The sequence below is a fragment of the Thunnus albacares genome, chromosome 2 (genome assembly GCF_914725855.1).
Source record: "Thunnus albacares chromosome 2, fThuAlb1.1, whole genome shotgun sequence".
Lineage (NCBI taxonomy): Eukaryota > Metazoa > Chordata > Actinopteri > Scombriformes > Scombridae > Thunnus > Thunnus albacares.
This window is the reverse complement of record NC_058107.1, coordinates 25,623,400-25,638,330: the sequence shown is the minus strand read 5'-3', so window position 1 is coordinate 25,638,330 and position 14,931 is coordinate 25,623,400. Positions and strand designations below refer to the sequence as shown.

Sequence of the window (14,931 nt, the reverse complement as noted above, 5' to 3'; positions counted from 1 at the left end):
ACGTATCAGGATGAGATGTCCAGTGCCCACCCTTCACTGTCCAAGTGCAGCAGCTGTATGGATCACATGTGGGAATGTAGTCCTGGATCCTATTGGAATATGACTGTGTCATGACCATGCATTATTGTAGAAATCTTTTGCTGTACAAAGAGACAAATGCAGCCAATACATAACAATAACACTTTATTTACAGTATAATAAACACTGTGGTTATGAGCAACCAAGGTATAGAAGTAAGACTGGGATCAGGCTGACATCAGTGCACCTGTTATTCTTATTAAGTGTTGATGAATATCAAGCACACAGCCATCATACTACAAAAATATTTGAATGTGAAAATACGTAACAGAAAAAATGGTCATTGATAGAAAAAGGTAGGAAATGTAGAGAATGAAGCTTGATGAAAATTTTAAAAAAGTAACATTCAAACCCAATCACTCGCACTTTCAAATCATAAGACTTTATCTTAACTAAAGATCCACTTACAAGCATTTCCTGGATGTTTTACCACATCTCAGGGTCTTCATCAGCAGATTGAGTTTGCTCAGTCCACTTGCTAGCTTTTTACCAGAGCTTTATGCAGTTGAAAGCTCTGGAAAAAGCTAGTAAGCGGACTATGAGTTGGATTTTCTGGGTTTGAAACTACTGCCAAGAGTGAACTTTAACACACTTAACATAGACTGTATATTTTAGACTTATCGAAGGTTTTGGCAAGGCAGCCAAGTTGTTACCCAACGGTACACAAACGCTGCTGCTACTGAAAACGATGCCAAAACTCTTATTTGTGTAATTTGTCAGAGCACAATGGTGATATTTAACTGAACAAGCAACATGTTTACATTGTGCGTGTGTGATTATGACAGTGATGTGGGGCGAAGCGGAGGCACACTGGCTCGCTTTCAGGCAGCCAGCTGACTACACATGGATGATCTTTGGCTTATCACTGAAGTCCAGAGTCTGTTGAACTCCGGCGAGCTGCAGGAGCCAATTAATGGGCATGTGGTCCAGGCGGTTCATGTCGAAATGTGAAAAATGGACTCGAGAGCCTGCAGAGAGAAGAGACAGCGATGGTGTAAAAGAGAATGGTGGCGCAACAAAGATGTAGAGGTAAAAGGGAAATTGAGAGAGACAGGAAGGCTCACCTGGTCCTGCAATGATGGCTCCACCTTGCTGATGCAGATCACCCTGGAAGTCGAATGCAGGACTAGTCATGGCCCGCCATATACTCTTCATTTGGCCCATAAAGACACCAGACTTCACATGAGGACTTGGGTGGGCTTCGTACATAAACGCACAAAGACACAACTCTCCATTAATTACCACTTCAGGGTATGCTGCAATGGATTTCTGCACTCATATTAAAGCGTTACCTGAGTCTGTAAATTTCTCTTCTCTTTTCATCCCAAGCTTTTGATAAATGCACCTCTCCGGGTCCACAAATATTTCATGAGGATACCCCGTCAGCGAGCAGAATGGCTAGATGAGAGATTGAAATCTGAATCAGCATAACAGAAAAAGATGTGGCACACCTAAATTATTCATTAGTGTCACAAAATTACTGACAGTACCTCTATATGATGATGAGCAGACTGACCAATCACAACCAAGCTAATGCCAGAATCCTGCAAAAAAAAAAAAAAAACACATTACATTTTGGGTTTTGCAAAAACATTCATTCATATTTATACTTGCCCCAACTATCTCAAAGGGTATTATCTCTGATTTGCATGTCAAATGTGCAACTAGGCTGCTTAAATGCAGTAGTGGAAGAAGTACTCAGATCCTTTACTAAAGTAAAAGTACATAAGTATTAGCAGCAAAATGTACTTTAAGTATTACAGTAAAAGTACTCATTTCATCCCTCTGACTGATATATTATTATATATGACATCATTAGATTATTAATACTGAAGCATCAGTGTGTAAGCAGCATGTTACTGTCGTAGCTGCTGGAGGTGGAGCTAGTTTGAACTACTTTATATAAAGTTAGATAGTTTAGTCCAGTGGTTCCCAACCTAGGTGTTGGGGCCCTCCAAAGGGTCACCAGATAAATTTGAGGGGTTGTGAGATGATTAATAGGAGAGGAAAGAAGAAAAAACAAAGTTCTGATACACAAATCTGTTTTCAGTTGTTGGACTTTTTCTCTAATCTTTGATTTTTAGTGAAATATTGGATCATTTGAACATTTATTGAAATGAAGCCATGTGAGACTACACACTGCTTTTTGTAAGATGTCAAAAGCCAAAAAGGTTAGATACCACTGGTTTCATCTTTAACAATGTGTTGTATTTTAAAAGCTTGTTATATTATCCATTGTGTCAAATCTTCATCTGAAAAGTAAATAAAGCTGTCAAATAAATATAGTGAAGTAGAAAGTACAATATTTCCCTCTGAAGTGTAGTGGAGTGGAAGTATAAAGTAGCATCAAATGGAAATACTCAAGTAAAGTACAAGTACCTCAAAATTGTACTTAAGTACAGTACTTGAGTAAATATACTTAGTTACTTTCCACTACTTCTTAAATGCCTCCAGCACATTCCTGCTAAAGAACTCACCTGTAGTGCTTCTTTGGGTATTTTGCTCAAATCCTCCACATATTCTTTACAGCTGTAGCACAAGAAATTCTGCAGGGACATTTATAATAGGTTAAAACAGAAACATCAGATATTAACTTGCTTTCAACACTCTAATCTTACACCTACAGGATAAAATTCAGCCCTATGTCTTCACCTATGGACATGATCTCTCCATTCTTCCATTTCCATCATAGCATGGGAATTCGCTGTTGGGGCATCTGTCCAGAAAGGCGGAAGCTCACCTGTTGGCTACTGATGCCTTCCCAAAGACATATTTCCTCAAACTCTACTAAACTTAAGCCACTCATGTTTTTGAGAGCTCCCATCACAATGCAGCTTTAGGCAGGGTATGACCTATCAACAAGGCTGAACAAAACAAAGTTGTTCCCCTACCCGAACAAAAATTATGACCGATTTCCTGTCTTGATATAATTTCTTGAACGGAAAAGAGACTCCATGCCGGTCGTAAATTAAACAATCTTCGACGTCTTCAAGGCGAATATCGACTGAAGAGGCTCCAATCTCCCGGTTTTCTCTCGTTACTTGCTGAGTTATAGGTGAATCTACTTCAGCCATTTTCCTGAGCCTTTCCCAAATTTGCACTGCTATTTTGGGAGTTGCCTCTTAGGCTGGCTGGAAATACACGCCCATGAGTTGAGTGTGTGTGTGTGTGTGTGTGTGTGTGTGTGTGTGTGTGTGTGTGTGTGTGTGTGTGTGTGTGTGTGTGAGAGAGAGAGAGAGAGAGAGAGAGAGAGAGAGAGAGAGAGAGGACACAAAATGTCAATGGAAGTGAGTAGCGGAATAAAACGGTAGTTATTAATAGTTAATAACGATAATGATATGTAATAATGTTAATTATTTATATTGATGCATAATAGAAACGGAAATTAGTGCACATGTAAAGCAACAACAACTTTGTATATGCGGTTAAGTGATTAAAAACAGTCATTTGCAGATTGTGTACTGGATTAAATGGGTACTCTAACCATTGAGTAATGCACTTAAGTAAAGTTGGGAGACTCACAAGAGACAGAATAAAGACAAAGTGAGTTTATTTATAGAGCACATTCAATACACAAGGAAAAGGAAAAGAAGGGCAGGGAAAAGAACAATGCAAATAAAAAACAAGAGTGAGAGAGGCAAGTCAAATTAATAGAATAGTGAAATACATCAAATTAGATTAAAAAAAGTAAAGGAGCATTAAAAAGGCAGCATAAAGGATAAACATGATGAAGTGCAGCTTTAATTAAAAGCCATGGCAAACAGATTGAGATTTAAAAGTAGTCAGCATCATCTGTAGTCTGAGATCTTGTTTAGTGCTTAACTTTAGGAACCACAAGTAGACCAGAACTAGCTGAGAGGTCTGGAAGGTTCATACTGTATGAGAAGAAAGTATGAGATCTATTGACTGTTTTAATTAAAAAACAATCACATTTTGAAGCAGCAGAGGATGATATATCCTGACTTTTAGTCCATGAGTCAATCTCCACAAACTCTCATATAATGCAGCGTAGTAGCGTCTTCCATCTTGTGTCCTAATTGCCAACTTCTTTCAAACTCCACACCTCCAGTTTGTAACACAGGCTTTCTGTAAAAAATGTAAAGTCTCATTCCAAGCCCAGATAAGCCTGATTACATCCTCAAGCTCCTCCAGAGCCACAGTGTATAGTTGAAATACTCTTTTAAACTTGGGTCTGTGTTCTAATGAAGCACCTTCATCAAGGTAAAGTTTTGGGGATACTTTCTTCTGTGTTTGTGTCTCTCAATTTGTTTTACATTTCAGATTTTTGCACTGATGATTTCATTGTCACACAGTTTCTCTAAAAGATGATTAGGGATAGTAGGTAATTTGACAACACTTATCTGTGTGAAGATATTTTCAGATTTCTCAAAGACCCCTCAATCAGAATGCAATGAAGAATTTACTAGTCAGATGCACAATGATGGAGAGTTTTAAGAACTTCCTGATGTGACTTTGTTTTGTATAACAAAAAAAAAAGAAAAGAAAAAAAAAGATAGCATCTCAGCCCAGCCTGCAACCTGAACATAGACCTGTGGCCAACTTGCCTGTTATGTACAACACAAGAAACATAAGGAACATACATTCTGGATTTTATGAAGAAATTAGTTTTGATTTAATAAGAATATGTCATCAAAGAGTAAGTGTTGTCAACAGGGGCAGATCAAACGCCTATTGAACCACCAGCTCCCTCTATTCTTATGTATGTACCCTGTTAAAGTACCCATCAGTTACAGAGCACATGTAGACTACACGTGGCTGATTCATTATGTTTTGTTCAGAGCCCCAGAAACCGATCAGGACTGCACCTGCAGCCAGAATACGACTCTACTCCAGGTTAGCTGTTAGTTAGTTAGTTAGTTAGTGCTAATTGGTTATACACATCTAAGAATGTGCACCGTGTGAGAACATCATCTGAATGTCATAACAAGGGTGTTAAAACTGATTTTTGATACAGGGCCCCTTGAAGAGACAGGTAAAAATGCAGTTTATATTGTGATTATTGCTGCATATTCCCAAACAAATGTGGCTTGAGGGTGTGTGGCCCCATGGGGAGTTTAACAGGCTGACCGGCTTTTGTGGACGGTGTTGAACTGAAATCTGGAGCTGTGACCCCAGACCACTGGATCAAGAGAGGGACTGCTCTTCTCATGAGTCTGGCCAACTGAAGGCCTTAACACACACACTCACACACATTGATTCTGATACTTGTTTCTACTAATGTTTAATATTTATTGTTTTGATGTTTATTATTTTGTATACACTTTATAGGTAACCACAGGGACCATGATATAATGTGATTGTAAATGTTTTTTCTCATAAAGAATACTCTCTCTGCTCTCTGCAAGCTCCATCAGGGATTAATCAGCAATTTATTAATGACTGATAAGGTATTTATGAATGAAAAATAGATATGTAGTTCAGAAGATTGGTATGGAGACTAATTATGAGGGGGTCACTGACTTGTGAATGACTTGTTGTGTGCAAAAATCAGCGCAAAAGTCTCAACTGTAAAAACGATTATTACACACAAAGTGGAGCTAAGGTCACTGGAGCAAACTCACTTTTAAGACTTCACTTTCCCCTCTCCGAGGGCCCCTAGAGACCAGGCACCATCCAGCTGACCAATTACGAATCGCGCTCGTCGGCTTCCTTCCCGCTGCCCTCTCGGTGCGGAAGTGCTGTTCTCAGACCTGCCACTGTTTGGGTAAACACTACGCTAGTTCAGTAGCAGGTTTTCTCCCATCCGTGTCTCTCCTGCTGGGGCTTGTCAGCGCTCATCTTGACCGTGCAGCATAGCAGTATTATGCGAGCACCGCCCGGAGTGTGGGGGCACCGTGTGAACTGGTGAGAGATGTTTCATACTGGGGGGGATGGGCTACAGCTAACTTAGCATCTAATGATGGAGCAAGCTAGCCTGTCAGAAAGCTCCACTGGGTAGCAGTGAAAACGACTATTTTTCCCCCTCAAAATTAGGGTGTAAATGTGTTGTCAAGTTGGAGCAAACCTGCCGCGATTTCAGGCAAAACACAGCATCCGCGGTCAGACTGCTTTGCGTGTCTCTGCTAAACAAACGACCACCTGTTCTCTGTTTACATCTTTGTGTTTTCATTCGGCAGCTATTCCTTGCTGGACTGTAGCATATTATAGCATTTTATTATAATGTAGGCGACGAAATTAGGGTTGTAAGCAACAAGTAGTATTCACGACACAACTAAGACAAGTGTTTTGACAAAGTGGCAAACACGGCTGCAAAGCTTGCTGCTCCTTTGTTGTGCGCTCTAAGTTTAGGCTCATAGTATAATTTTGTTTTTTATAGGAAAAATCAAGCAATAGTTTCTGCTGTGCATTCTAATTATGTGTACTAGAGAGAAGCATGTAATGACAGTGTTGGCTACCATCAGTCTATTTTGAGGATCATATCTTTCACCAGCTGTTCCACTATATACAGTAACTGTGTTATTTAAATCCATCTTGATTGTCCTTGACACCTAAAGGATAGGTTCACAGTTTTTCAAGACTGTCTTAAAACAACAGTCAGGTGCTCAAATAAACACTGAAGAGTGTTTTCCTCGCTGTAATCATCCCTCCTGTTCATACTGGCTATGAAAAGATCCCCTTCAAATGTGCAAATGTAAGTGATGAGGCTTCAGCAGTCTGAGTTAGTCATATCAAGTGGATATCTGCCACATTTACAGTCTTTTTAGTATCAAATTCCCTCTTTGCGTTTCCTCAGACAGTGTTTCCTTGTTGAGCTGCAGTGAAAGTATAGTAACAAAAAGAGGAACTTTGGCACCAAAAAGTCTGTAATGTTGAAGCTTCATATTAGCTTCAGATAAACTTTTAAATACATTTTTATACAGAAGTAGGCTTGTTGATTTTTTTCCCCCCATCACTTACATTGTCAGTGCATGATAAAGTAATCTTTTAATGGTCAGTTTGAACAGGAGGAATTGCAATTGGAATTGCAATTTCAGTGTACATTTGGGCACCTGACTATTGTTTTAAGACAGACTTGAAAAACTGTGAACCCGTCCCTTAATACAATATTCACATGCCGATATCTGCATTGATTGGTGGCTGAAATTGTTCCTTGTGTGCATACTGGCCCTGAGGAGATCCCTTCCCAATGTATGATGATGATGTTGGCACAGGAGCATGATCATTTTCCTTACTTGTTAATGCCGTTCTCTACTTATAAAGTGATATTAAAGTGATATTAATAGGGCTGCAACTAACGACTATTATTCACAGTTTCTCAGAGGCCATAGTGGTGTCTTCAATTGTGTTTTGTTTTTTTGTGCAACATTACAGAAATTTGGGTGTTGTATTGACAAATATATTGAAAATATATCAAATGATACGCGGCCCTGCACTAGTCTGATCTTCAGAGCCGTGAGAATATTGCTGCACGATGTATTTACTAATAAATTCACTCTTGTTATTCTAGAGTTTCTTTGAATCATCTATATGGGCCATCTTCTCTCGAAAAATGGTTACCGCCTGAAGAAGAGGACACGTAAGCTTCATCACAGGAAGAAGAAGAAGAGGAACTGTTTCCTGCAAGGCCCGTGCATGCTGTGCTTCATCGTCCACAGCAACAGCAGCGGTCTTGACGACGACAGCGACCACTTAGAGACCGGCATCAACAGCAGCGGGTGCCATCACAACAGTGTCACTGGAATCAGTGTGCCAGGTGTGGGTGGAGTTGGCATCGGAGCAGCAGCTGCCTCGAAGCTCGCTGAACGATACGCAACGCTCACATCTCCTGAGGACTGTTCAAAGTTTCTGTTGTCACCCCGGGAACTAGCTATCTGGGAGGGCCAGGGGAGGAGCCTGCTATCAGCAGTTCCTGCCAAACTCATCCCATCGCCGGCGCTGTTTCGAACGGCTGGGGTGTCTGTGACCGTGCCCATACCTGTGCCTGTGCCTGGCAGCACCAGCGACTACGCTGAGATGGTAAGCAGCTGGGAAGGTGCTACACCATTAGTAACAACTGTTAATAAGTTGTGAAGATAAAACATGAATCTAACAGTTTTTTCACTCGAAGTACTACTCTGCCTATTAAATCTGTCTCAGATGAATGCGGTCACATGGAACGATCTCTCAAAATCTTGTTAAAGAGCAGCAAAGCTTCACACTCAGAGCAACAGCTTTTTTAATCCTTGTATTATTTTGTTCCGGTGCTGCATTGATTTGCTGTTTCATAATGTGGGCGGTGTAAAGGCTTTACAGTCAAATCTGCTGTGACTTGCCTGAAGAAAATCTGGTTTTACATGGCTGCTCTGTTTTGTGTCTCTGGGTGCAGGTGTGCAAGAGGAAGTGTTCAGAGGTGCAGAGGTGCACCCCCTGTAAGCAGCCGCGCTGTGCCTTTTCTGCCCCGGATGGAGGGCTGGAGAACGGAGGAGTGGGAGGAGGCGGGGGAGAGGCCTCGTCGAACTCTGAAACCGGCCACTGCCACCTTCCCCTCTGTCCACTTCCTTCCTCCTCCTCTTCTTCTTCTACTTCATCCTCCTCTTCCACCTCACCTGCCGATGGCTGCTGTGGGTTGGGTCTTCATGCCGATTTCCCCCACAGTTCAGACTCGTCCCCTTGCTGCCCGCATCACTATGACGACTGCCAGGCGAGAGGTTCTGATGCTGCTGCTGATCACTTAAGTATCAACCACCTGCCTTCCTCCATCCTTCTTAAGGTCAGAGTTCAGGAAAGACTTATAGAGGCTTTGTGTTTATATTTAATGATGCGTTTCTGTGGGTTTGAATGGATGAAAAATGCTTAAGTCCTAAGCCAAACCTCTGTACAATACTTGTTCTTGTCTTTTTAAATAAATCTGTCTCTGAATTGTTGTTGCTGAATTGCTTGTTAAGATTAGAAGGGTACACGCTGAATTGATTTGTCTTTGTGCACTATATCTTCTTTTGCCTCTCCACAGGTGCTCTCACACTTGACGGTGAAGGAGCGCTGCCTCTGTGCCTCTCTGGTTTGTAAGTACTGGAGGGACCTCTGCTTGGACTTCCAGTTCTGGAAGCAAATCGACCTCAGTGGCCTACAACAAGTAAGTCAGCACATAAGGTGGCTCATTTTTTGGTTGTTTGTTTTTCAAATTCTTCATTTCAGAGATATAGTCGATGCTCTGACTTGGAATAAGTGAGCAGGAGAGGCTTAAGTGTCTCACCACGTACACTTTGACAGAACAAATAACTGCTTCTGGGATCAAATATAAGACTATTTTGTAAGTTTTATTTTGGTTTCTACTGACTTATATCCTTTCTCCTGTTTCTCAGGTAAATGATGATCTCCTGGTGAAAATAGCTTCTCGGAGGCAGAACGTGACAGAAATAAACATCTCGGACTGCCGTGGGGTCCATGACCATGGTGTTTCTGCGCTGGCCTCCCACTGTCCAGGCCTGCAGAAGTATACAGCCTACCGCTGCAAGCAGCTGGGTGACATGTCTCTGTCGGCCTTGGCCACACACTGCCCTCTGCTGGTGAAGGTGCATGTTGGAAACCAGGACAAACTAACGGATGAAGCACTAAAAAAGGTATGCAGTTAGAGTGAGAATGGAGACACAAGAGATCCAAAGCCCCTTGTGTTTCAGTGTCTGTGATTCATTTGTCTCATGTGTTCTTTTATTCCATAATAAAGTAATACTCCAAAAAAAAAAGAAAAACATTCAGGTGACAATTCCCGGATTTTCATCTTGCGTATACTCATTAATTTCTCCTTTTTTTTTTTTCTAACATCAGCTGGGAGAGCACTGCAGTGAGCTGAAGGACATCCACTTGGGTCAGTGCTACAGTATCACTGATGAAGGCATGGTGGCCTTGGCTAGAGGATGTCCTAAACTGCAGAGACTCTACTTGCAAGAGAACAAATTGGTCAGTCCCACACTTCATTGTTGTGCCCGTTTCCTTGCTTTCCTCGGGGCGTCTGGTCGTAGAGGAGCGAGTGTCTGTGTTTCTGTGTTTGGTGATGTGAAATTCTTAAAGCGTGCATTTATTTGATATAAGCTCTGCATACATACTTTCCTCAGCTGCTGTACTGTTTGTTGCTACTACTAATATTCAGCGGTAATAAGAATATATATTTTTTTGTGACCAACTTTATTATGTTTTGATTGTTTATACTGTTTTGCATTGCAATTCATAAAAACTTGACAGTTGACAATCTATACACCGAGCGTAGCAGTCTGTCTTTCAAATGTGTTTCATATAGAATTTGACTAAATTGATTTACATGTTGGATTTAATTAAATCAGCCGCTGTCTCGAGAGCAACACTTGTCTCGTCCTTGAGAGCGTTTCAACATTTCTAAAACAAAAAGATTGTGAAAAGAGTTTGCTCACTGTTTGATATATAAAGGGGAGTTGCAGGAGTTTTTATCTTACAATAAGTTGGCCAGAAAAAATGGTCTGTCTGCAACCAGTTAGTTATAAGAATATTGTCAGAGCAATATATCCTTGTCTTGTTACTTACTGTTGTTTAATGAGATTTTGAGTTTGAGAATTGAAGCACGAGTACAGCCCAAAACTACACCAGGTGCACCTTCTTCCAATAAGCGCACCACCAGTTTGAAAGTTTGCCAGGCAACATTTACACCTGTTTTAGGGAACTAATAATTATGTTCTTCTGTTCTAATCTTCCTCTTTCTCATTAATCATACTCCTCATTAGAGCTGCAACAATTTTGGCGATTAATCGATTAGCTGCCCATTATTTTTGATAATCAATTAATCGTTTTGTGTCATTTTTAAGAAAAAAATTCTCTGGTTCCAGTTTCTTAAATGTGAATATTTTCTCATTTCTTTAGTCCTCTATGACAGTAAACTGAATATCTTTGGGTTGTGGACTGTTGTTTGGGACAAAAATGAACATTTGAAGACCTCACCTTGGGCTTTTTGATATTTTTCACCATTTTCTGACATTTTATGGACCAAACAACTAATCTGTTAATCGAGAAAATAATCGTCAGATTAATCGACAAAGAAAATAATTGTTTGTTGCAGCCCTGTTCCTCGTCATAGTATTTTTTGTTTTTGTGTAGACACACAGTCTTGTAAACACAAAAACCCCAATATGAATACACAATAAAAACCCAACACTTAAAGGTACAGAGAGAGGTTTCCCCTCCAGCCTTTAAGCCTTTGCTTTTAACTCTATGTTCGCGTGTGCATGATGGCAGTGTAAGGGCGGTATGGGGATGTGACAGGGTCAGGGGTCAGTAGACATGTCAGCGGCAACAAGAATGGCGGAAAGTTTTGAAGACAAGTTAAAAGACCAAGTCCGCAATGTACCCACATCTCAACGATGTGTCACTGCCGCTGCACAGTGACAAATATGCTTGTCTGAATAGCTGGTTGATTTAGGGGCCTTTCATATCATCTACTAGTGTTGCCAGGTTTATTGTTTATATCATGCAAATCTGGAAGTTCTATATATATATCCTAAGTTGTCTGTTGTGCCCTCTAGTGGAATCCTCCAGTTACACCCAAAGTACAAAAGCAAGTATGTGAACAATTCTGTTAACGTCGTAGCCGGTTGTTTATGCAAACACGTGGTCAAAAAGCAAGTATAACTCCAGCCTTAGTCAAAAATGTATTCATTTTGGTATCTTGAATTATGATCAGTGGACAAACACAAAAACTGCAGATTTTTTTCATCAATATTACAAATGTGTCTTGCATGAAGATATATACTGTAGCTCATATGAACGCCACATACGGTATGTTAACACATGCATATATTTGCAGATTAATGCGTTAATCATTTTCATAACCGAGCTTATTATGACAACTGCTTATGTTTGTATCATGAACAAGGAACAGCTGAACTGCTTTTTTTCACTTTTTTCATTGTATTCTTTTCATTAACAGCAGTAGTGAAAAAAGAAAGTGACTGACTTCTTTAAAATACCACTAGATGTTACTGTTTCCCACTTTCTGAAAACAACCTGCCAGCTGCTTTCTTCATGTAGGCCGCAGCTTGTTGATAGTAATGGTGAATTGTGGATTTCTTTACTAAATCACAGACACATCTTTTCTTTTATTTGTCACTTAGCATCTTCTCTGGACTCTTATACAGAGAACTTAAAAAACCATTTAACATGTCTGTCTTTAACCTGGTTCAGTTAGATCTCTGTTTTTTCACTGATGCTTTCACCCTTTTTCCCCGCTAATATTTATTTCCAGTCCATGAATAGTCATGACCGTGATGAATTAGTCCGCTTTAAGTTGTTAACAATAGCTCAGTTTGTTAAAACCCCATTCATCAACTTAATAGTATATGAAATTGGCGATTACCACTAGGTGAGAGATTAATATTGTTTCTGATAACATTTCAGCACGGCGGTATCAATTTCAGACAGTCATTTTTCAGACGTGAGATCGTCGTACTTATTTTAGCTTCCTGTCATTAGTGTGGAGAGAAATGGGCTGAGCTTATATGGGAATTGTTATGTCTAGGTGCTCTGGTTGCTTGGCCTAAAATTGTCATTAAGTTTGCCAGGAATTAAGACGACCCAGAAACCCGTACCTGCCATGTTTCCACAGAGGCCATTTATTCTCTCTGACAGCTTGAAAGACTACCTAAGGTTCTTTCCTCCAACTCCTCAGAAAGAAGAGTTTGTTTCTTATAGTCTCCAGATGAGATAAATCTGCTTGGCTGAAAATGTTGGCCTATACTGTGAGATACAAAAAATATGTATGTCAAAATATTTCTTTTGATATTTTGCATTTGTACTCATTTAGACATGGATGTCAGATTATACAGGCTTTTGGCTTCTATATAAAAAATGATCAATATTGTATAAGGTATGAAGAATTTAAAGAATTTAAAGTACAAAAGGTGCTTTAATCCCTAAAGCACCTTTTGTACTTTAGGAATCTTTTTTCACTGAGACAAAAGGTCAGCTGTTTATAGACCAACTAAAAGGTTTTGAAGCAACGTGGAAAAGGCTTTTATGAAAGGTTTATGCAAAAACTGAAAGGCTGAACACCTCTGGGAGCCCTCGCTCTCTACGTGATATGATCCAGGAAACGGCATTGAGATGAGCTTTTTGTTTTTTAGTGTGCTATAAATCCCCTCTCCTCTTCTCTCCTCTCCTCTCCTCTCCTCTCCTCTGCTCTCCTCTCCTCTCCTCTCCTCTCCTCTCCTCTGGTGGTAGGAAGGATCCTGTCTCTGTCTCTCCTAATCAATCACAGAAGAAGATGAGCCTTTTACTCACTCTGATCTGCCTCCTCTTTCTCCTCCTTTAAAATTGAATAATTGAATCGCTGCAGGATGTTTCTGTGTGGTCTTTCACTCGCCGTCTCCCTTTTTCTTTGTCATGAGCACACCACACATGCGTTTTTTGCTCTTTCCTTCCCTTCTTCTAGCGTGGTTGTGGTTTTGGTTCCATGCTGGAGGGACTTTTCTCTGTGTTAAGACCATATCGAGCTCTGTAAATGGTTAAATAGCTTTTTTTGGAGGGATGGGAGCAGCACTTCTCTGAATAAGCTTGTGTAAATGCTCAAACCACTACTAGCACTAACAATATTGGTAGTAATTCTGCTAAAGTTTCTCTGTTTTTGAAGAATTGCTAGTGTCATAAAAATTTAAACCACCAAATTCTTCTTCGTTAGTCAACAGAAGCAATATCGAGGAAGGTTTTTGGAGACTTTAAACAGACTGTAGGCATTTTCTCATGGTTCCTTTTTTAATTGTGAAAGACAGAGTTAAAAGATGCTGCATCATTTCTTGTAATATTATCTATTGAAAGGCACACCACTTATTTTTGTGACAGATAACTGTTGAAGGTTACTAATGCGATGCTGAGACAGTCTCCAGCAGTGACTAGTGTCACCAAATTTTGTTTACAGTTGACAAATTGGCGCTTTCTCTTTCATTGCTTGTTAGCCTGGGGCCAAATCATCCCAAGGCTACAGATAACCCTGGGCTAAGACTGTGTTGTGTGAAATGCAGGTGACTCGCGCCTCTGTGCCTCACTCTTTTTGACATCTACCCTGCATTCTTTATTGGATTTCATCCACTATTTATGCCGGAGTTGGTTATATTGCACCAGTTGCCTTTCAAGGCTTGTTTTCATCTTCTGAAGTGTCCCCACTGTTCTCTTTCACCACCTCGAAGGGCAAAGGCTCTGAGAATAGCAAATTCCCCTTTTCCTCATCTGCCATAGAGGAGAGAGGCAGCCCTGAAAGTTTAACTATGAGTTCACTCAGTTTCATACACCAACCGGTGGACGTACTACAAACTACAAAAACCTCTCATCACCCATCTCTGTATGTCAGTGTCTTTGCTCCTTCAATTAAACACACATAGCAATCTGCAAACATTTCTGCTGGTGAAGCACTTTTCTTCTCCCTTTTCCTGTCTCTTAAAAAAAAAAATTATCTGCTCTCCTGTCTTGTTAAAATCAAAGAGTGTGCATTTAATTTTCATACAGTGTGATGGGAAGATTCTTCCACTGGCTCCTCTCAAAGACACACACACACACACACGCACTGATTATTTACAGTTTTAATTAGTCCAAAATGTGGAAATGTAAGTGGAATTGAAGATGACCTAACATAGATTACTATGTGCCCTCAATTTAGGTGTAATTACTCTGTACAATCCAAGCCTCCCCCCCTGTGCTTTCACCACGTTTTCCGTCGTTCTCTAACACTTCAGCGTTCGGGATGGAGGGAATGCGTATGTAACCCTAACCCTGACGAGAAACTATGCCCGTGGAACAACATGAAACACTGGGAAAGACGAAATGTCAGAGCAAATGGTGTTTCTTGGCCATCGGTCAGTGAAGAAGGCCTCATCTCCTGACCTGATTGGATGTCTGTGTAGC

The 14,931-nt window shown here is 40.4% G+C and overlaps 2 protein-coding genes across 3 annotated transcripts in view; one reads left to right on the top strand and one right to left on the bottom strand.

Moving 5' to 3' along the window:
- Positions 1 to 166: 166 nt before the first annotated feature.
- On the bottom strand, positions 167 to 3,230 carry prxl2c (peroxiredoxin like 2C). Its single transcript, XM_044337176.1, has 6 exons — positions 2,970 to 3,230; positions 2,556 to 2,624; positions 1,569 to 1,622; positions 1,371 to 1,476; positions 1,143 to 1,277; positions 167 to 1,046 (listed from the first exon to the last, which is right to left on the bottom strand). The coding sequence occupies exons 1-6, from the start codon at positions 3,150 to 3,152 to the stop codon at positions 916 to 918; spliced, it is 678 nt and encodes a 225-aa protein (XP_044193111.1). The 5' UTR covers positions 3,153 to 3,230; the 3' UTR covers positions 167 to 915.
- A 2,508-nt stretch (positions 3,231 to 5,738) lies between these two features.
- The window catches only part of fbxl17 (F-box and leucine-rich repeat protein 17), a 238,947-nt gene continuing 229,754 nt past the window's right edge, over positions 5,739 to 14,931 (top strand). The window contains exons 1-6 of one of the 2 annotated variants that reach the window (XM_044374737.1): positions 5,739 to 5,943; positions 7,547 to 8,055; positions 8,405 to 8,788; positions 9,029 to 9,151; positions 9,381 to 9,638; positions 9,844 to 9,975. In XM_044374737.1, coding sequence (XP_044230672.1) covers positions 7,567 to 8,055; positions 8,405 to 8,788; positions 9,029 to 9,151; positions 9,381 to 9,638; positions 9,844 to 9,975 — 1,386 coding nt within the window. In that variant the 5' untranslated portion in view covers positions 5,739 to 5,943; positions 7,547 to 7,566. The remainder of the gene's footprint in view (positions 5,944 to 7,546; positions 8,056 to 8,404; positions 8,789 to 9,028; positions 9,152 to 9,380; positions 9,639 to 9,843; positions 9,976 to 14,931) is intronic. The other variant, XM_044374728.1, reaches the window with a different exon arrangement.

Bases quoted from the DNA above. Each gene is read 5' to 3' on its own strand.
- prxl2c (XM_044337176.1), bottom strand. From the start codon at position 3,152: ATGGCTGAAGTAGATTCACCTATAACTCAGCAAGTAACGAGAGAAAAC. The intron at 2,625-2,969 runs GTAGGGGAACAA...ATGTCCCTGCAG, and splicing joins CGGTCATAATTTTTGTTCGG to AATTTCTTGTGCTACAGCTG. The intron at 1,477-1,568 runs GTACTGTCAGTA...TCTCTCATCTAG, and splicing joins CTGCTCATCATCATATAGAG to CCATTCTGCTCGCTGACGGG.